Below are 21,007 nucleotides of genomic sequence, written 5' to 3'. Positions count from 1 at the left end.
TAATAGTAGGACCTCAACCTCACATTCTGAGCAAGGTCAAAATATTGCTCTTGATAGACAGCAAATATCAAAACCTTCAGGTTTCTAATTCATGAATCTGTGTAAGTTCATTTAAATTTTGTGTTTTGCGTAAGTGTGGAGAGGTTATGGGGCTAAATGTATAAAGGCAGTCTTTGGAATGTGTGTGTGACCAGTGCTTAGAGAGGAAACCTCATTCCATCTTAACACATGATGCCGTAATTAGGACTGTGCGCTCAGGACTCAGCATGGGGAACTTAGAGAAATGTAAGCCAAAGTGGAATGGCATACACTTACTGTTACAATGGTAACAGTAGCCAGTATGTGGACGCATCGAGAACCTGACTTTCTACCTAAGAAATGAAGCGACTGTCTTTCGTTAAACAACATCTTTCCAGTTTCCAGGACCTACGAAAGGAAATGGTAGCCGCCCATCAGGATTGTTGAATGACCAGGTCATAGGAGACCCTGGCGGCTCCTGGTCTCCTGCTCACCTCTACTGAATCTACCCTGAACAGCTACAGCGTTAACATGTGTGTGATTCGAAATATTTAGCCAGGCAACCTAGGAGGTTTGAGATTTTCTTTTGTTTTTGTTTTTTTGAGACAGGGTTTCACTGTGTTTCAGCACTGGTTGTCCTAGAACTCACTCTGCAGACAAGGCCGGCCTCGAAGTTACTGAGATTCGCCTGTCTCTGCCTCCCGAGTGCTGGGATTAAAGGCATGCACCACCACCACCTGATGAGATTTTTATTTTAAAATCAAAGTTGTTAACTTTAACTTAGCAACTTTATCATTTGATAAATTATAATGCTAGTCAAATAATCTTTTTTGAAAGATAATTTATATAAGTAAAAGCTAGCCAGTGGTCAAAACTTACTTGCTTCTTATAAAAACCTGGAATGTGGGAAGTGGCTGATTGACTTAATCAGCATCAGAAGTATTGTGAATTAATTCAGAACTCATCCTGAAGCCAGGTCAGCACTGGAAGGCTAAATTCCCTGCGCCAGCCAGCACCACTTAGTACTTTCAGCAAAAACAGCTATTAAAAAGTATTTTAAGGAGTCTATGATGGGTGAATATAGAAAACAGAGATAAATAATAGACAGGTAGACAGTTGGTATTCTCATTCCAAGGAATAAGGGTTAAATTCTTTCTGTGAGTTTGGAATCTGGAGGAAATACAGCAATGGGACAAGAAGAAAGAACAGAAAGGCTCCATCCTGTGTTCCACATCACACTCCAGACGCCTGCTCAGTGAGCTTGGAAGGACACTGAACAGCAGGGAAGGGTTTGCCTTCCTATTTCCTTCAGACTTAGGAAGCAGGGAATCCATCCCTTGGAGTAGAAGGTGCTGTGTAAGTTGGTTTTCCTCTGCCTCTCCCCTTCCATTTCCTTTCTACCTTCTGTTGCTTCCAAACCCTCTTCTCTTTTCACCATATTTCATATTTGCTTTGTTGGGGGACTAAATGAGAACATCTGGACTATTTTAACGTTGAGGCAGTTGAAGATAAGGACCTAGAGCCACCACGGCTACATAGTCATTTCCTTTTCGATACCAGTCTTAAGGTATTTTTATTTATACAGCAATTAATTGTGCTCACATTTATTTATTATTTTGTACGTGTGCAAGCACATGCACATGTGTACATATAAGACAGAGGTGGGTAGCGGTGCTGTCTTCCACCTTTTTCTACTTTAATTTTCGAGACAGTGTTTCTCACTGTGACCTGGAGCTTCCCAATTCATGACCCCAATTCTGCCACTGGAATTACAAGCCCACACTAAAGCATGGTTGCTAGGGACTGGACTCAGAACCTAAAGCTTGAACAGAAGCAGTTTACCGACTGAGCTGTCTTCTTTTTGTTTGTTTGCTGAGACAGGGTCTCTCAAGATCGCTCTGGCTATTCTGAAAATTCACTCTGTACACCAGGCTGGCCATGATGTCACAGAGATCCACCTGCCTCTGCTTCTCAAGTGCTGGATGACCTATCACATAAGTGCCCTCAAATCCCTTCTTCATTGTGCTAGCTCAGTCTGTATTTCTACAGTGCACACTGAGAAATGCCCAACTGGTATTTTAACTTCACATATGCAGTTGGTAGTAACATAAATATTATATGCTTCTTGGCTAACTAAACATTAAGTCATGTAACAAATGACTGGCTCCTAAGAAGGGAAAATATCTACACTTATTATTGAGTGATAAATAATACAATTGGCAAAGTATAAGGAGAAAATGGTTAGAGTGAGGTTGCGACCATTTTACACACAAGAAAAATGTCCAAAATATAGAATCCTAGCAAACTGTTTCTTTGGTTGATGGGATAGAAAAATGTCTAATATGTTCCTATGATAGGAAAATGGTACTTCAGAGTGCACAGGATCTTATGACTGCAGCAAGTGCTACTATCATATCTGTAATTCTGAAAGACAGAAATTTGAACTGTCAGGAGCTCCTTTACCCTCTAACTCCCTCAGTGCTGACTTGAAAAAAAAATCCAGGCCAGGAAGTAGCATCTTCAGTCCATAGCTATACCTCTTAGAGAGTCAACACCATTCTCTTTGATGCTCCATGAGACAGTCAACCAAAGGAGAGAGAGAGAACTTGCCTTCTGTTTAAAGTTAGAGTGATGGCATTGTTTGAAGAGAAAGAGGACGGTTTGATTGACACAAAAGTGCTATTTCTGGCAAAGTAGCTGTCTCGCTGATCAATTGTGACTATGATCCATAGACCTGCTGATCCCAGAGACCTGGACAGGAGCTTCAGCAATGCATAGAGCTCCCACTGAAGAAACCATCTACTCAGGCTAAGCCAGCAAAGAAGGTACTCTTCCTTCTATGGCTTCTTGTTTGTTCCTCCATGAGAACTTAGCAGCCACAAAAACTAATTTAAGGGCTTCCATCAAATGAAAATTAATGAGAGCTGGACGGCAGCTGCAGGGAAATGATGGGCTCAGATGTGTGCAGAAGATTCTAGAACCACACACCATGCACACATACACATAGACACAGACACACACCCACATGCACGCACATGCACACGTGCATGCACGCAGACAGATAGATTTGCAAATAGAAAGACAGACAGACGGGCAGGCAGGTAGACAGACAGATATAAAATAAAAATAAAAAAGTACAAGCCCTGGATACCATCTGATGAGGGAGAATAGATAAACTGAGGGCAGCAGTCTGGTTAGCATCTAACAATGAACAGTGAGGAATTACCAGATGCAGAGAAAACAGAACAAAGGGGCGAGAAGGAAACTGGGAGCAAAGGAGTGTCAAACCCACAGAAATATTCTCCTGAAGAGGAGATGTGCCCTCGGGTCTCATAATAGGCTGTCATGCCCGAGAACAAGCCCTCCCTTGGCATACTGAGTATGGGAACCCAGGAGAGACAGGGGGAGGAACCAGAGAGGGAGCAGGCAGGAAGCATGAACTAACTTCTGAAATAGTAGAGAGGAGAGAAGATCTCACTGTCAAAGGGCACCGAGGACCAAGAACGGCTGAGCTTACTTTTTAATTGTGTTTAAGATAAAAATATCTTGAGCTAGATGGCACTTTTGTGAGTTCTAAATTTTACAATTTTTGAGGCACTTACTAGAAAAATAAAATTACAACGTAAAATTAGTTACCTTAAACCTGAGGCTTGAAACTGAAACTACCAAAACCAAACCCAGCAGAAAAGCCCTGTGTTATGGTCTAGACAATGGATATTTTATACATGTTCCCAAAGTATAGGCAAAATAGGAGAGAAAAAAACTATATCAAAGTTCTGAATAGCCAAGGAAAGTAAGGAGAAAGATAAGTCATGTGAGAGAGAAAATATTGGCAAACCATACATTAGATGAAAGATTAATATCCAAAATATATAAGGAATTCATTTCAGTATCAGGAAAGCAAAACTTAGGCTGTGGGAATTGCGCAGTGGTGAGAACTCTTGCAGTGTGCACATGATTTGAGTTCGTTCCCCAGACTCCATGCGGAAAGACGGCTGTAGCCCTGATAACCCCAGGGCTGCAGCGCGAGGGTATGGAATCAGGGCAATCTCGGGATTGCTGACCTCCATTATAGCTGCAGATTCAGTGAGATTCCCTGTCTCAAGGGAATAAGGTGGAGAATGACAGAGCAGCACACCCACAGCCTTCTCTGGCCTCTGCGTGTACACAACACACACATGCATGGCTCAGCTCTTAAAAGCATGTACAGTCCTTGCAGAGGAGCGAGGCTCAGGTCCCGGTACCCACCGCAGGTGAATAACAACTGCCTGTAACTCTGGTTTCGGGCGATCTGACACCCTCTAGTCTTCTTAGGCACTGGGTGCAAGTGGTGCACATAAACTCATGGAGGCACACATACACCTAAATTGAATATAAACCTTTAAAATTAAAATGAATGAAGAACTCGAAAAGAAATTCTCTGATCAAAGACATATACACTGACTATGATCTAAATTGCAGGCACTAACTAATCAGTATCTTGAGAGTGTTTTCCTAGTTCCGTTGAGTCTTGGATGTTGTTTACGTTTGTTTTTTTGAGACAGCATTTCTCTGTTTAACAGTACTGGCTGTACTAATACTAGCTCTGTTGACCAGGCTGGCCTCAAACTGAGAGACGTGCCTGCCTCTGCTTCCTGAGTGCTGGGATTGAAGGCATGTGCCACCACTGCCTGGCTCCACGTGAGTTCTACTTTAGCTCTGCCCGTGTCAGTATTTGACAAGATCCTTAGCCAAATACCAAAGACACTAGAGGCATGGCAATGGCCTATGCTGAAAGGTGTTACTGAAGTTGTGTCGGGAAGAAATGACGTTCTCACTAAATTTCCATTAAAATATCTTACTTGGAAAATTTGACAAAGATGCATGAAAACCTGACAAAAGGAAACTGTAAAAACATGGAAATACATGCAAAATGTGATCCATGCATTTCATGTCCAAGGGCACTGAAACACGAGAAGCCTCCCTCAGAGAGGACCAATCAAGAGAAGATACATTGAGAGAGAAAGCTGGATTCTAAGAGTTAGAGTATTTTAAATTCTATTATCAAAATAGAGTGCATTTCTTAAGAAGCATCCCTGGGGTACTGAGGAAAAGGGCTGCTATGATGGTATCACTTGTTCAAGCCAGATGGGAAGAAGGCACATGATGAACATCACAGGCAGAAATGTTAGAATCAGGAGCACCCGCACCCATGGTCTTGGTTAAGAGCTCAAAGAATTGCCTCTACAAAGTGGAGAAAGGAATACTCAAGGGTGATCGCCAACAAGTATTCTAACACATGGTCAAATACCAATAGTCCGCTTACATAAAGGGGGAAAGATGGCCAGTTCATGACCACATGCACACTTCAAAGGAAGCAATGACCTTGGCACTGGAAGGGTGATGTATAAGGATTTTTGATGAACATCTGCTACCACCATTCCTAGTACCTGCTGGAACTGCAGCTATAGAAACCAGGGCCTACCAGCATGTAATGCACCACATTAAAATAAAAATTAAATACTTCATTTTAAAGTTGAAATGTCAAATGCATTCAATTTAATAGTAACAAAACACAAAGGAAAGTTAGTGGTGAAATTGCTTTTTCAAACAACTTTAAATCTCAAGAAATTATTGCTTAGAAATGACTAAGAGGAATGACAGAGATTTCACCTTGATAAATCGTGTGTGTGTGTGTGTGTGTGTACAGGTTCATGCATGTGTACATGTGTGTGTAAGTGGAGGTCAGAAGTTGATGCCCCATATCTCCCTCGGGGTCTCTCAATCAACTTAGAGATCACTGGCTCCATCACACAGTCTGGACAGCAAGCTGCAGCTGGGGGTTCTTCTTCCTTATGCCTCCTCATTGCTGGGCTCTCAGGCATGTGCTCTGTCTTTTTACGTGTGCACTGGGGACCTGAACTCGCGTCCTTATGATTGCACAGCAAGCACTTGACCAACTGAGTTACCCCTCAGCACTGACACATTTTTTTAATATTTCTAGAAGACAGGAGGCTATGTTGTCACATTCATTACTGAATAACAACCATACTGAAGATTGCAATGGAGTGCGGTGGGGTAATTGTTTCACAGAAAGAATCTATAGCACACATTAGACCATCTGTGTAAGAGGATACTCCTTTGCAGAGTGGGGTTGGATTTTCTTTTCAAAGATAGATTCGACACAACCATATTACTCTCAAGGGCTTAATTTCCTAAGGATAATCTCGTTACTCCCAGAGAGGATTAGTTAGCTCATATGATTCAGGAGGATAAGTATTTTATACCAAACACTAAGGCCCTTATGAAAATGAGGAAATCCCCCAAAAAGAGAAAAAGTACACAGTGCCAATCTCTTGTTCTGAGCAAAACTAAGCAGCCTCTGCCGGCGCAGACCATGGCATGCTGCCCCCCTCTGGGCTGGTGTTTGTTTCCTTCCCAGGGCAATCTAAGTAAAGCTAACCTGGACACCCACTGTCATACGAAAGCCTCACTTAAAGGCACTTGTGACCTTGCCACACACTAACTGGATGCCCAGAATGTCTCTCAGCCAGCACTGCTAACTCCCTAAACTCTAACTCAGACCCCTTTGTCCGCGAAATCTTAGAGAAGTTCAGATCTTGAGTTGTAACTACACTAACAAGTAGTTTTATCTTTTCAGTTTGGCCTCACAACTGATACTTGGATGATAAACTTTACACTCCTATCCCCAGGTGGCTGGGTTTGTCTTAAATATTCCTTGCCACGCACTGCACCCCGATGTCTGCACTCTGTGCGCTGGCACCCAGTTCGCAAGCCTCGAGCAAGGGGGCTGGAGGTTAAAATACAGCCAGACGCAGAGACAGACTGACACACACAGACCTTCTTACACCGACACCAAAGCCCCAAGAATGCCCTCTTTATTGTTTTCAGGGGAAGATTATATAGAGATAGCCACACCCCAGCCAAACCCACCAGAAACCACTCTCCTGCCATCAGGAACTCCTGAAGGTCTCGTGCTCAGAGCAGCTGTAGGCACTCAGATCAGGGGATTACAAAAAATTCAGGATCTAGGATCTCACTGCTCCCAACAATTCCTGAGCCCGACATTATTCTTAGGTCCAAGTTTTGTCAATGTCAAAACAAGGTTGTCACCTCAAAGAGGGTAAGAGATGGTTTATTCTGGAGCCAAATATGGATGGCTGTAGCATCGGGATGTGGGTTTAGGTTGTTCCCAAGGTGTTAACAGTTCCATGAAGCTTTTGCACTCAAAGAATAAAGAAAGCAATACATCGTGACACTTCAAAAACACTGGTAGGAACAAGAGAGAGGTGGGCTGTATCAGAGCAGAGAGACCCTCAGACTCTGCACTGGTAGGAACAAGAGAGAGGTGGGCTGTATCAGAGCAGAGAGACCCTCAGACTCTGCACTGGTAGGAACAAGAGAGAGGTGGGCTGTATCAGAGCAGAGAGACCCTCAGACTCTGCACTGGTAGGAACAAGAGAGAGGTGGGCTGTATCAGAGCAGAGAGACCCTCAGACTCTGCACTGGTAGGAACAAGAGAGAGGTGGGCTGTATCAGAGCAGAGAGACCCTTGGACTCTGCAGCTGGCACTTGGGTTGGTGGAAGGTAGCTGAGCTACCGCTTGGCAAAGGACAACTACCGCACTATTTTAACATTACAAATCATTTACCTAATGGTCACACAGCAGTTAGGCCCGGCACAGAGAGAGACAATAACTGGCTATGAGGAGGGCCAATGATGGCCCAGATAACACAGCTCTAGGCCTGCAGCATTCCTAAAATTGCAGTCACTCAAGTTCGGATCAGTTAATCAGCCTGGCAGAGGTTCATCTGAAGGTGCAGCTTCTTTCTGGGAATTCTCAGCTCCAGTTATGGCTTCTCGAAATAGTGCCACGAGCATGGCTCAACATGTGGAAGCGAAGTTCTCAGGTTCCCTCTGCACACCACCATCCCCTTCCCCTCTCAGGAGTTAAAGTTGAACAGAGTGAAGACATTTCCTAGTAGGAGGGGGTCCACGTCCTGGGGGCATCTTTTCTCTCTCCTGCGATTGTATTGTGTGTTGAGTATGAAGAGAAGAGCTCACCTAAGAGCAAACTCTAACATATCTGTCTTGCATTTCCACAGCACCTTCAGACCTTGCCTTTATCAGGGCTGTTTTCCCCAGCTCAGCCAGACTTGTGCTCTGCCTGCTTGCTTAGCTAACAAGGTGGGTGTCATTCTCCAAAGACCCCTGTGTGCACAGAGTTTAGAGAGTCCCTCCATGGGAATAGTAATAGGAACCTGGTTTTCACCAAATCTTGGTAGATTTTTAATAGTTACTTTCTCCCCTCTATTGGTTCAATTCTTACCACCAACCATTCACTTTATGCTGTTATGTTGTTATATTGACAAGATCGTCCTAGTCTTAATGTTCCTGAATAAAAACAGGATTCTTTGGCGGGTCCCTGGGTTATACAATATATTCAAGGTAAAAATTAGCTGAAACCGATACTCCACCAACCTTCAGTTTAAAAAAGAGTTCCCGCCTTTTCAAACCAACTGCAGAATGGTATATTCAAGGTCGTAATAACAAGATCATATTCTCATATACTTTTGTACACATTTCTGAAGAAAAATAATAAGCCCCTTGTGAGATAGCTTGTTGTCTTATGCTTTTCTGTCTCTTCCCATGAACATAGCAAAAGATTATAAATTCTGTCAAACATTTTAATAGAAATGAATGAAGAGCCTTCGTGAGGCATATCTAAGCAATTTTGAAAAAAAAATAAGCCATAGTGGGCACTTCCAAGAACTGCACATACAAAATTGAAGCCCAGGCTCTGTGGGTAATGGTGGACATTATTTCCATCTGGCAACTAGTTTGTGGTGGTCTGAGCCGTATTATTAGCAAGGCGCAGCGTAGCCAGCTGTCTGGTCACACTACCAGCAGGCTTGTGATTAAATAACATTCTCAGTGGGTCTCCCAGAGGAAACAAACACATAGTAAATACACATCGCCTGACTGTGTGGGAACAAATCCCTACACCCTACACACACATTATTCTGTTCTTCACAAGCATGTGCTTCATCAAAGGGCCACTGTCCTCAGGTTCTATGCTCTAATTTCCTGTGCCTTCAGGATCACACGAGCATGAGAACACAGAATCACTGCGATCCAGACTCTTTGGGACTAACAGGCCCGGAGCTTAAATCCGAGGAATGGTGGTGGACCAAAAGCTTCTCTATTTTCCCAGGATGACTCTGGATTTGAAAAGACAACAGACAGACAAGATGTGAGAAAACATCTGAACAGAAAAGAAAAGAAAAGAAAAGAAAAGAAAAGAAGAAGAAGAAGAAGAAGAAGAAGAAGAAGAAGAAGAAGAAGAAGAAGAAGAAGAAGAAGAAGAAGAAGGTGGTAGAGGGAGGTTCTGAAGGCTTGGGTGTCAGAGAAATCTGTATTTAAATATTTCTTCCACTATATAAAAACTATGTAACAGGTTGTTGAAGTGTTATAAAGATCACTATAATATTCGGGGAAGGTTTATCTTGTATGTCATATTTTGAACATTTGGGGAAGGTTAGTCATATTTCATTTTTTAATTTATTTTTTAAAACGATCTTTCCTCATTTTGCATACAAATCCCAGTTCCCACTCCCTCCCCTCTTTCCTCTCCCCTCACCTTTACCCCCACCCCCCATTCACAGAAATTGTAAGGCTTCCATGGGGAATCAACAAAGTCTGGCACATCACGTTGAGGCCAGACCAAGGCCCTCCCCACTATGAGCAAGGTATTCTTCAAAAAAGAATGGGCTCCAAAAAGTCAGTTCAAGCACCACAGACGGCCCCAGCCACACAATTGTCCCCCACATTCAGAGGGCCTAGTTTGGTCCCATGCAGGTTTTGCTGCTATCAGTTTGGAGTCAATGAGCTCCCACTAACTCAGGTCAGCTGTCTCTGTGGGTATCCCCATCATGGTTTTGACCCCTTTGCTCTTACTATTGCTCCTCCCCATCTTCAACTGGTGTCCAGAAGCTTGGTTCAGATCTCTACATCTGCTTCTATCAGCTATTGGATGAAGTTTCTATGATGACAATTAAGGAAGTCATCAGTCTGATTACAGGGAGCGGCCTATCCAGGCACCCTCTCCACCACTCATAACTGGATATTAGACATAAAGCAAAGGATAACCAGCCTGTAATCCATGACCCCAGAGTAACAAGGTGACAAGGGGAACTCTAAGAGAAACATACATGGATCCCCTTGGCGAGGGGAAATAGACAAAAACTCTTGAGAAAAATTGGAAGTGTGGGGGTGCAGAGAAGGGAGGTCAGAAGAGTGGGGAGAAAGGGAGAGAGGGGGAAAACATGAAGGAACAGGATGGTCGAGATGGGAAAACAGAGAGGGAGAGCAAGGAAAGAAATATCTTGACTGTGGGAGACATTATTGGGGTTAGCGAGGAACCTGGCACCAGGGAATCCACAAGGAGGAGCCCAGTTAATCATATTTCTATTGCCAGGGAAGTTGCTGCAAAGACAATGGGTATCAGTTAGAGTAGTTTAGAATGCGGTTAATAGACTATGTCTGGAAAGAGGGAAGGTGAGGACAGTCATTTCTAAGGTTCTGACCACTAGGTAGATGGAGGTAACTTTCATTGTACCAAAAAGTAGAGGATAAGGTCTGGATGGAGGGGAAAAAATAACATATTCAATTTAGCCATGTTGCTGGGAAACATTGAGATGATGGTCATCAAAAACCAACTGGATAGATAAGTCTAGTTTAGGGGAGAAAAAATATTGAGCTGCAAATCTTATTCCATAACACACTAGCAGAAAAGATACAGCTGAAGCCCACAAAAATGGGTCATGAAAGCAGGACGTCCAGAGAATAAAGAAAACATAACCAAGTACACAACTTTGCCTTTTATTTAGAAAAATGTGTGCTAAGATGAAATTGGGGTCTGGGGCTATAGATCAATTAGAAGGGGGCACACCCAGCATAAACAGAGCTCTAAGTTCCATGGCCAGCATTGTATAAACAACAGAATGCCTTGGTGCATGACTGCGTTTCAGCACTTAGCAGATGGGAAGAGGAGAGATTCAAGGTCCCCCTCAGCTACACAGTGAGTCACTCCTCAAGGCGGAGAGGGGAGAGGGAGAGAGGGAGGGAGGGAGGGAGGGAGGGAGGGAGGGAGGGAGGGAGGGAGGGAGGGGGCCTTGCTGTGGAGGCTGGTGGTGGGTAGCAAGAGTTGTGTCTGATGGGAAGATAGCTCTGATGTGAGAAAAGTTAAGAGAGGCAAGCACTACATTGCTGTGCTCAGAATGGGGAGTCAGTTAATGTCTATGACTGTGCTCTGTCCTGTGAGTAATGAAGGTATGAGATGCACCTAATCTGATAGAAGATGAAAGAGCTCGGAGAGAAGGGACAAAATAAATAAAGACTTTTAGTTTCTTGGTACTAGTTATTCATTCTGGGACACGCTCTTTGTGCCTTTGACGGCCCACTAAGTCTCACTCAAGCCCTTTATGCTGTATCATAACTGCTAAGGGGTAAACTCATTCCCTGCTGCTCAGACCGGGGTTAAATCATATATCCCCTTCCTGTGTATCCTAAGATACTGTGGCAGTCTGTAAGAGACCCCTTGCGGAAAGAGCAGTGGTGCAGGATGATGTCATCTCTGCATCAGCTACGCACACTGGGCTTTATCCAACAAACAACATGCACATGTTGCAGCCTGAGGGATCAACGCAAAGGACAGTCCGTAAAGCCTTTCCAAAGTCAAGTTGTGTTTTACACACACACACACACACACACAAAGAGAGAGAGAGAGAGATGGCAACAAAGAGTGAACCCTGGTAAGCCCATGTTGTACTCTATCTTAGCTATGCTAGAATTGAGAGCAACAAAGTTATAGTTATGAGACTCAAACTCTGGACCTTATGAGAATATAAAGTTCAATATTATTTGCCCTGCTGGGTTTCACAAGATTAGTAACAATTTTTCTAACACACTTAGCTTGAGATAGCACCAAAATGTGTCATTAGCCATCAGAAGAAACCAAACCAGGATAAGCACACACAAAAAAAGTGCCTGCACACAAATAAAAAGACAGTGTGTCACCAAGACTGTTTCTCTCTGTCCTGACCTTTGTTGTGTGACTTCATCTTCAATTCTGAGGGGCCTTGGAAGACATCCAGGTGCATTGTCCCTATTGTCATCAGCCCCAGAATGAAGGGAGTCGTCCTTTCCTGAGGTCCACACGTGTGGTAGTTCCCAGGCTAACTTACTGAACCACGCAGTTATTTTTATTGTCCTTTCCATGTAAAAATGATAAATGACTAGTCTGTAAACCCCTGCCCTGTGTGTAGAGGGCGGCTCTCTTTCCTGAATTAGACATTGGCCAGAAGTGTGGAGATGTGCCAACGACCAAGTCTTGAGCCATAGTTAATAGAAGCCAAATGTAATATAACTGTGAGTAGATCTAGTGCCCCACAACTGCAGATTAGTGCCAGGGTCAACAACAGGAAGGAAAGAGAGAAAGAGAAGGAAAGAGAGGGAGGGAGACAAAGACAGACACAGAGAGATGGAGCAGGGGGAGAAACGGGCAAGAGCAAAGAGCAAGCCCATCACCGTGTCCAGGCTTGATACTGCCTCTCGAAAACCATGATTTCTTGAGATGATACCCACATACCATTTTTTTGAGTCTCACCAGTCTCTGTGTGGTTCCAATTGGTCCACAAAATAGAGAGTTCTACTCTAGGCACATTCCGACCTCTGATAAAAATGGACATTATCACCAAAGCCAGAAGTAACATCTCACTTAGCCTAGGTGTACTAAAAATGGATGAGGTCTTCTTCCCCAAAACAAAGAGGAGGGTCAGATATTAAAACTTGTCAAGGAAGAAGCTTCAGTGTCAAACATGGAAGCCAGGAACTATATAGCAAAGACTGCAAAAGCCATCTATTAAGTCTTCAACTTACTACAATTATTGCAAATCTTGTCACAATTTCAGTCCCTACCAAGAAAGGTCCTGACTCTTTCGTGTATATAGTTTCAAACATTTTAATGGTTCTTTAATATCTGATTCTCATCCTTTTATGTTGAGGAAAAATAAAATCAAAAGTGTTACATAAAATCTGGAGCGATTATTTGAGAAAGAAGTCATGGGGTGGGGGAGGAGATGGAGAAGGAGAAGCCAGCAAAATGTCACTAGATCCCCTGCAGATCTTTGTAGAGGACACAGACACTATGCCTGAGACTTCCTGAGGAGTGCCTGGCTACCACTGGCCCTCTCCCAGCAGGAAAATAGCACAATTTACGGAGCTGCATTAGAGAGGCATAGGTAATGATAGAATTCTGTGTCCCTGAGGCTGAGGTATGTTGGGGAGAACCCCCAGAAAAGCCTGCAGTCTTTGCAGGGCTGTAGGCTTCAGGAATTTCCACTCATCATTCCCCACGCAGCTCAAGTCTTCTTGGGAGTGCAATGAAGCTCAGCTTCTGTACACATGTCTTGGTGCCAGGACTGCATTTATTCTGCATAATTATCAGGAATACCCATCTTTGTTCTGCCACCCAAAATGTTGTGGTTCAATCATCAGGCAACCCCACGGCAGCTTCGGGTTTTCATGGGTCAGGAACAAAACATCTAGGTCCCCTCAGGTACAAGGCTAAGCACTCCTGGGAAGCTTTTCAGCGGCTTTGGTTCTCACAGGATAAGCAATCTACGTTTCCTGCTTCTCTCTGAGCTTGGCTCTCCGTGCGGCAAACAGTCACGCCGTAGCAGCCATGAAGGCTAGAGTGTGAGCAAAACAGATCAGTGGTACACCTGTTGACTGGCCAGGCATGTGGGCAACAGCTACGGGGGCTTGCATTCACTACAGGTGTATGCTCATCTATAGAAGGCATTAGTAACGAGGTTGTCTGGGCATCGATTAATGAACACTGCCTATAAGGAAGAGCTCTTGCCTGGGAACAGTAATAAGTAATAAAAGCTCCTGAATTTTAAAACTGTTTTATTCCTACAGATAGTTTCTTGAAAGTATCTTATTGTGAAATATTGACAAAGTTTATTTTTCCTTCTTTGAAAGGAACACATCAGTGTTTATATTTACAGCAGTGAGAGGCAATTCAACCTGAAGCAATCTGGTAAAACCTGTTGAATCTCTCCCTGTCTCCTTAAAGATAAACAATAAAAATGAAAAGGGTATCAGAAAAGCTTCATTTAGCAACAGATGGGACAGATGGGAACAGATGCAGTCCCATAGCCACACATTAGGTGGAGCTCAGAGAATCCTGCAGAAGAGGAGGAGAAAGGAGTGTAGGAGTCAAAGGGGTCAAGGACACCACAAGAAAACTCACAGAACCAACTAACCTGGGCTCATAGGGGCTCACAGAGACTGAACCTACAACCAGGGAGCCTGCATATAGGCACTCTGCATGTATCTTACACTTGTATAACTTGGCCCTCTTACAGAATTCCTAACAGTGGGAGAAGGGGCTGTCTCTGACTCTTTTGGGACCCTACTCCTCATATTGGGTCACCTTGACCAGCCTTAATCCATGGGGCGGTGTTTAGTCTTACTACAACTTGATATGCCATGTTTTGTTGTTATGCATGGGAGAATAGGAGGAGAAATGGACTGGGGAGATGGAAACAGAGGGGTGTGGGAAAGGGGCTGGCATAGAGGTGGGTGGTGAAAGTATGGGGGGATATCAACTAAATAAGCAAACAAAGAAATAAACAAATACAAAAATGCATATATAGGGTATATAGGATTGTATTGGCACAATTCCAAAGCCTACCGGTTCCATGAATGTGGTTTAAGAACCTAAGGCTATGTAATCTCCCTATAAACATTTTATTTAAGGGCAGGTTCAAAGCTTTTTGCCATAGATGTGGGAGATAGTTTTTGCAACGGAGACAAAACCAGCTACCCGTAGGGTGAGCAGGTGATGGGAATGCCTGGATGGGTGTCGGTGGGTGGGTGGGTGAACGGCTGACTCAAAAACTACCCTGTCCGAGTAGAAGGAGGAACAGCTCCCCTCTTGGGGATGTGGGTCCTGTGTTATCACATCCTCTCTCTTTAAGAGACAGTATTGAATTGTTTATATGAAGTATCCATCTTGTTAGTATTGGTTGGACAAAAATAATGATAACAATTAACATTATTTGACACTCCAGGACAGGCCTCACACCCAGGAGTGTCAGCCAATGCAAACTGGGGGTGGGTTGATGAGGGAAGAGGAAAAAAGGAGGGGAAAAAGAAGGCACAGAGACAGGGATGGAGGTGGGGAGCGGCTATCTGGGAAAGTTTGGAGGAAGGGAAGGATACGATCCAAACATGCCATATGAAATTATCAAAGAATTAACAAAAACTGCTTTGAAAAAGAAAAATGAAATATCAACTGTTTGGGACAAAGAAAGAGTCTTTATCAGTTTTGTCCAGAAAGACACAAGAAGGTAGACGACCCCAGTTACTCGCACGTTAACGCCTTTCCCTATCAGCATATTTCTTACATTTATTTTCACAGCATCAGATTTAAAATGAGTTCCACAGTCTTCCTACAGTGCCAGCAGGCCACAAGAGGAGAACCAGCGGCTCAGGGAATGCCTTAAACCTTTCAATATTTACTTAAACCCGACTTCCCTGTGCTAGGTAATATCCAGGTTGGTAAGAACACAAAGAAGGAAACACTGTCTTTGTTTTCAGAGCTCACAGACGTGGAAAGAACTCTATCAGAAGTTTACAATACCATGTATTAAATAAAGCCTATCGCAGAGATATGTAAAAAGGACAAAGGGAGGAGGAGGAAAACATTCCTCCTCCCAGGAGATGGAGAAGGTTTGGAGAGAGAGAGATCGCTAGCGCAGCTTTATACAGTGAGGTTCAGTTTGTTAACCATTTAATAAGGCATGCTGAGTAATTCAATTTTTCATTCTAGCAGAAATAGGCAGATATGAAACAGTTATGCACGGGGAAGCAATATGGTCAGACCGTTTTTATTTTATTTTTTTATTAGCATACTGGCAGCGGTGGGACAAAAGAGCTACAGGAGGCAGAGCAGACAGTGAAGAGCCACGAGACAATGATTTAAGTAATTCAGCCCATTAAGAAGCAGCAAGGACATGAAGTAAGTCTACTTGGCTGGAAAAATAATGTTATGGCTAAAGAGGCACCATTATATGCCAGGCATCCATGTGGACACCCACCAGCCCTTTGTCTCTGACTCCAGTCCCTGCAAGATGAGTTCCCAGTAACCCTGACTCAGTCGCCCCCCGCCCAAAAGTGTACAGTGTGACCACCAACTTGTTATGACTCACTGCTTTTTTTGCCTCTGTAACTTGCTTACGCAGATGCCCAGATTGTTTTGAGTTGCCTTAACCACTTAACCTGGCAGAACAGAATAGATTTTGCTTGCTTGTATAGATATTGAAGGTCTTCATGTGATTTCCCCCCACCTTAGGAGCCCTTCTCCATACCCCTTCTTTCCTGATACCAACTAATCAATAAATCTTAGGACTATACTAAGATTGAGTCTATGGTCTTTCCCCAAGGGTCACAATCTCCATAGCAACAGCTAGAGGGCAGACATTAAGGACGTGGCTTAAAGAAGGAGGGGAAGGTGGCAGGAGAGAGGGGAGGGTTCAGGATACCAAACAGGACTCACTCTAAGAGAATTCCGAGTGCAAAAGCAAGCAGGCGACTCTAGAGCCAGGTTACTTGACGTCAATTGTCCTTTCGCCCTTACATTCTGGGTGGATTCAGGCAACTGATGTGCCTGCCCACTCTAAACCTCTTTCTGGTATGTATGCCAAGAGATCTCTTGACATCGGTAGACATTTGTGTCTACAAGTTCCTTTATGGTTACTTACTGTAATTCTGGTTGGGGTAGCAATGTTATCTGGTGTGTTTGTTTTAGAAGACCAAATGTTCTGTTTGTAGTGCTTTCCAGCCAGTTCTATAGTGATAGGGGGAGCACTCTGGCTTCCGCTGTGCTTGTAGGAAGTCTCGGTTGGTGTAGATTAATACATGGCTCTCAGATTGTAAAGAAAGCTTCCATAGCATAGCTATGGTGTTAGAGTCCTGTCTGCAGACAAAGCCGTCTACAGCCTGCCAAGCATGGGGCCAGGGTTTGAGTCTGTAATATAAGAACGTCTGACAAACATCTCTAAGATGTTTGATGGGAAGAAGAGGAGGTAAAATCTCCAGAGGTTCACTGGGAGAGAAGACCAGATAAATAGGAGGGGGGAAAAACAGTTCACTGCAATAGAGGAGCCAGGTGTGTGAAGAACATCTATCTCACAGTTAGAAGTCTTGAATTAGATCGTTTAACACGACTGTGGTATCACTCAGGATACTTTTCCTTATCTTGATTTTGACTTCACTTCTAGAAATAAGAGAAAGGAAACGTGACTTCTAAGAGGGCAGGATTTATAGGTGAAAGGGCATCGGATTCAGAAATCCCTTATAACTCAGCTGTGTTAAATGACTTAAATACTGCTTTACATAGCAGTGAAGGTGGAAGGGCTCTGATTCTATTGCTTACATTATGGCACAAGAGCAAACTCCACTCTTTCCTTCTTCTAATCTCCCTAAAGGGACGGGGATGGTGGGGAGCATCAGCTTCCAGCAAAATGAACAGTATATGTCTGCAGGGCTCCATCACGGGCTGCTTTTCTGGTCACTTCTGCTGTGTCTCTACCACTTCAGGGCTGAAACTTGAACATGGGCCTTATTTGAGGAGAAAGACTCTCCAACTTTTCCAAAGAGATGTCTCCTGTTACAAATAACATTGGTCTTGCAAAACGTCTGATGGTTTTGGTAGTATAGTGTGTAAAGTGAAAAGGTTGAGCATGTTGGCTTTGGACTCAAGTCCAGACTCCACCACTTCTCAGGTATGAGGGCCAGGGAATTTACCGTTTTGAGCCTCCATTTCCTCCCATGGTAAGGTTAATGACAACTCTGGACTATTTTAAATAGTGAGTCCCTAACAACACGTGGGGGGCTTTTGATATTTTACCTTTGAACTCCTCAGAGTAGAAGAGATTGGAAAAGATTGAGAAATGCATTTTTAAAAGGTCCTTTGAAGAAGAGATTGTATTTTCTTCCAACAGGAAAAGTGTTTACATTCTTCCGGGCAGTGCAACTGTCCATTTCCAGGAGACCTAGCAGCCTGATCCGTACTTCTCCTGGTACCAGGGCTGAGTAAGCTGGTTCTCTCCAGCTGGGAACTTACTAACGCTTCTTCCTGATCAATGTAACAGGTGGCTTGTTAAAAAGAGTCACTCAAAACTGAACAAAGCTAACTACCAAAGGCTTGCACACAAGCTGTATCTTAATGATGAGCCCAAGGAAATTGTATCACCTTTCCAAATGTTCTTGGTCACTGGGTGTTTTTCAAAAATAAAAAGACAAGAACTGCTAAGATCTTCATTACTCCCCTTTCATTTTACACTAAATAGCTGCAAACTCAGTCTATAGGATATGGTAAAACTATTCGGTCAGGGAGGGGAACCTCTAAGCTCATCACCTAAGCTATCAAGTCATGTGGTGTTTCATCTGGAATTTAAAATCAAAGACAAGAAAACCTAGAGATGTCCTGACCTGTTATTAACTTTGCATTTTTTAAAGATTACTATGCTTCACTGTTAGCAAAATGGTCATTAAAAGTACAGCACAGAGTTAAGCAGTAAAATTGGACCCCATAAAGTATGATAGTATCGTGGCTCTTAAAGACCCCCATGCAGATGTTCCTAATCAGACTGAAAACACAAACACACAAACCAGTTTGTTCCAGTTACAGAATAATTTCATTAAAAGCATGCTTATAATTGAACAGAATAAATAATAGTTAAAGCCAGGGAGGTAGTGAAACTGTATTGAAATGTAATCCCAAGGACTCTCTGCCAAGAAAACTGTTCCAACATTTGAAAGCCGGGAAGCTGAGCAATCCTCTCCTGGCTACAGGTAGAAAATTATTACCTGAGTTAGCCAAAGCCTGTGAGAACATACCTTTAGGGAAATCACACACACACACACACACACACACACATGCATGCACGCACACGCGCGCGCACACACACACACACATATGCATGCACACACACACACACATGCACACACAAGCACAAAGAATGCCTCTTTTTGAATCTGCTGCTCTGGGAAAGTTAGAAGTCCGATTTCTCACCGTGTTCACTTCTTACTGAGGCACGCATGCTGCAGGAAATGCGCTGCAGGAGTAAACAGGCACATGCAGCCCACACATGCTCCGAGGACGCAGGATTCTCTTCGCAAACAGTGATCTTGGCAATAAGCCTCCTTTATGTACTGAGAGCTCCATTCCCTATTTAGAGCGAGTCCCAAGGCTACAGCAGGTAAGTGTGCGGTGCTAATTAGGCTCAAAGGTGATTGTATTCAAAACAGGAACTATTCCGTAGCATATTCGATGGAGGTAGGAAATTGTGTCAGCACAGTGAAGTTATAAGAGCTCCTTTCCCCACAATTACCAATCTTTTACTTTGAATCAGTATGAACTTTAACATTGCAAAATATGTAATTCCATTCAAGGGTTGGTGCTTAATTGCTTAATTCCAAGCCCCCCCTCCCTAAACAAAAAGCCAAGTAATTTTAAAAGCAATTAAGCAAATCTTACACAGAAACATCAACTCTGCTTATTTTACTAATGCTTATATCCATCTTATTAAAAGTCTGTTTCATTAACTAGACTGTCACGCCTAGATCATGATCCCCATCCAAGAAGCAAAGCAGCAAGAATTCAACATAGAAGAGTAAACTCGAACGCCACACTCACCCTGTGTCACCTGTTGAACTGCCAACATGAGCCCAGACACAGTGTCTGGCAGCAGGTTTTCCTTCAGACTGTACTGTGGTGCCCATTCCAAAATAGGTAGGCGCCTTCTCCACCACTGTTTAACGTCCTCGCAGTGGGGGGCGTGCACCTTGCCCCACAGCGCGCTTTTCTTTTTCCTCTTTGCTCCGGTCATTTTCCAGATCCCCTCCTGTAGTAGTCAACTTCTTCAAACAAGGGAGAGAGAGAGAGAGAAAAAAAACGGCTGATGAACACCTCCTTTCAATGCCAGGCTCCAGTTCGTCTGTGGTTTACAATGCCAAAGCTGTTCAGAAAACAGTAAGTGGGAGAGGAAGAGAGGAGAGAGAGGAGAGGGGAAGAGAGGTGGCAGGAACATAAATTGATGCAACTGAGCTGGGGGTCTTACTGTGCAGAGTTCAGCTAATTGTTCTAGATAAAAATTAGAGACCCAAACCTTGAATTCTTATCTGAGTAAGAGATGGTTCCTGCTAATGGAACACTTTTCTGGTCTTGGGAAAGGAATGGGTTCAGTGGTGAGATGGCTACAGCTCCCTTGCCAGTAATTCCCCTTATATTCACTGTCGTCTTATGTTTTTGGCTGCATTCCCAATGGTTAATGAGGTAGTGCGGGGCGTGTGTTGGAAGTGGGCTGGGCTATGCTAATGAAACCAGGAAGCATTGGCCAGCCCAGTGTCTCCACTAGCTAAAGCTGATTCCTGACTGCCACAGGGATCTGCAGCGGGGAGTATGCTCAGAGAATGCAGCCATGCTTCTCTGAGGTGTCCATTTCCATTCGCCAGCTCCACAAAGAACAGAAACTACATGAATCCCCGTCATTTTATTCTTGGGGACACGGAGTGTTCATTCATACAAAAAACATTCAGATAGCCACGGTGCCATCTGAGGGAAGACTAGGAAGTTCTTATAAACAAACTGAAATTTCATCTCCTGGGCTAAAGAAATAAGTACCAGAATGAGCAAATATTTGTGGCTAGGATTTATTTTTCTTCCTGTTTCTGCTCATTCACTGTTCACTGATTGTTTCGCAAAGTTTTGAATTAACATACTTATGCCACTGTAAGTAAAATTTATTGAGGGATTTGGTATCATTAAAACTATTGTTTGAAGTGCCACTCTGTGCGTGTGTGGTGTGCGTGTGTGTGTGTGTATGTGTAATACTATCTTTAGTTGGCATGACTT

At 43.5% G+C, this 21,007-nt stretch overlaps 1 protein-coding gene across 3 annotated transcripts in view; it reads right to left on the bottom strand.

Moving 5' to 3' along the window:
• Slc26a7 (solute carrier family 26 member 7) overlaps nt 1-20,382 on the bottom strand; it is a 109,454-nt gene extending 89,072 nt beyond the window's left edge. For 2 of the 3 annotated variants that reach the window (XM_075966933.1, XM_075966935.1), the window contains exons 1-2: nt 20,262-20,382; nt 19,790-20,013 (exon numbers count right to left, since the gene is read on the bottom strand). In XM_075966933.1, the coding sequence (XP_075823048.1) occupies nt 19,790-19,982 (193 nt within the window). In that variant the 5' untranslated portion in view covers nt 19,983-20,013; nt 20,262-20,382. The remainder of the gene's footprint in view (nt 1-19,789; nt 20,014-20,261) is intronic. The other variant, XM_075966934.1, reaches the window with a different exon arrangement.
• Nucleotides 20,383-21,007: the final 625 nt, after the last annotated feature.

The sequence above is a fragment of the Microtus pennsylvanicus genome, chromosome 3, assembly GCF_037038515.1.
Source record: "Microtus pennsylvanicus isolate mMicPen1 chromosome 3, mMicPen1.hap1, whole genome shotgun sequence".
Classification (NCBI taxonomy): Eukaryota; Metazoa; Chordata; class Mammalia; order Rodentia; family Cricetidae; genus Microtus; species Microtus pennsylvanicus.
The sequence above is the reverse complement of the archived record's forward strand: the minus strand, read 5'-3'. Positions and strand labels throughout refer to the sequence as shown.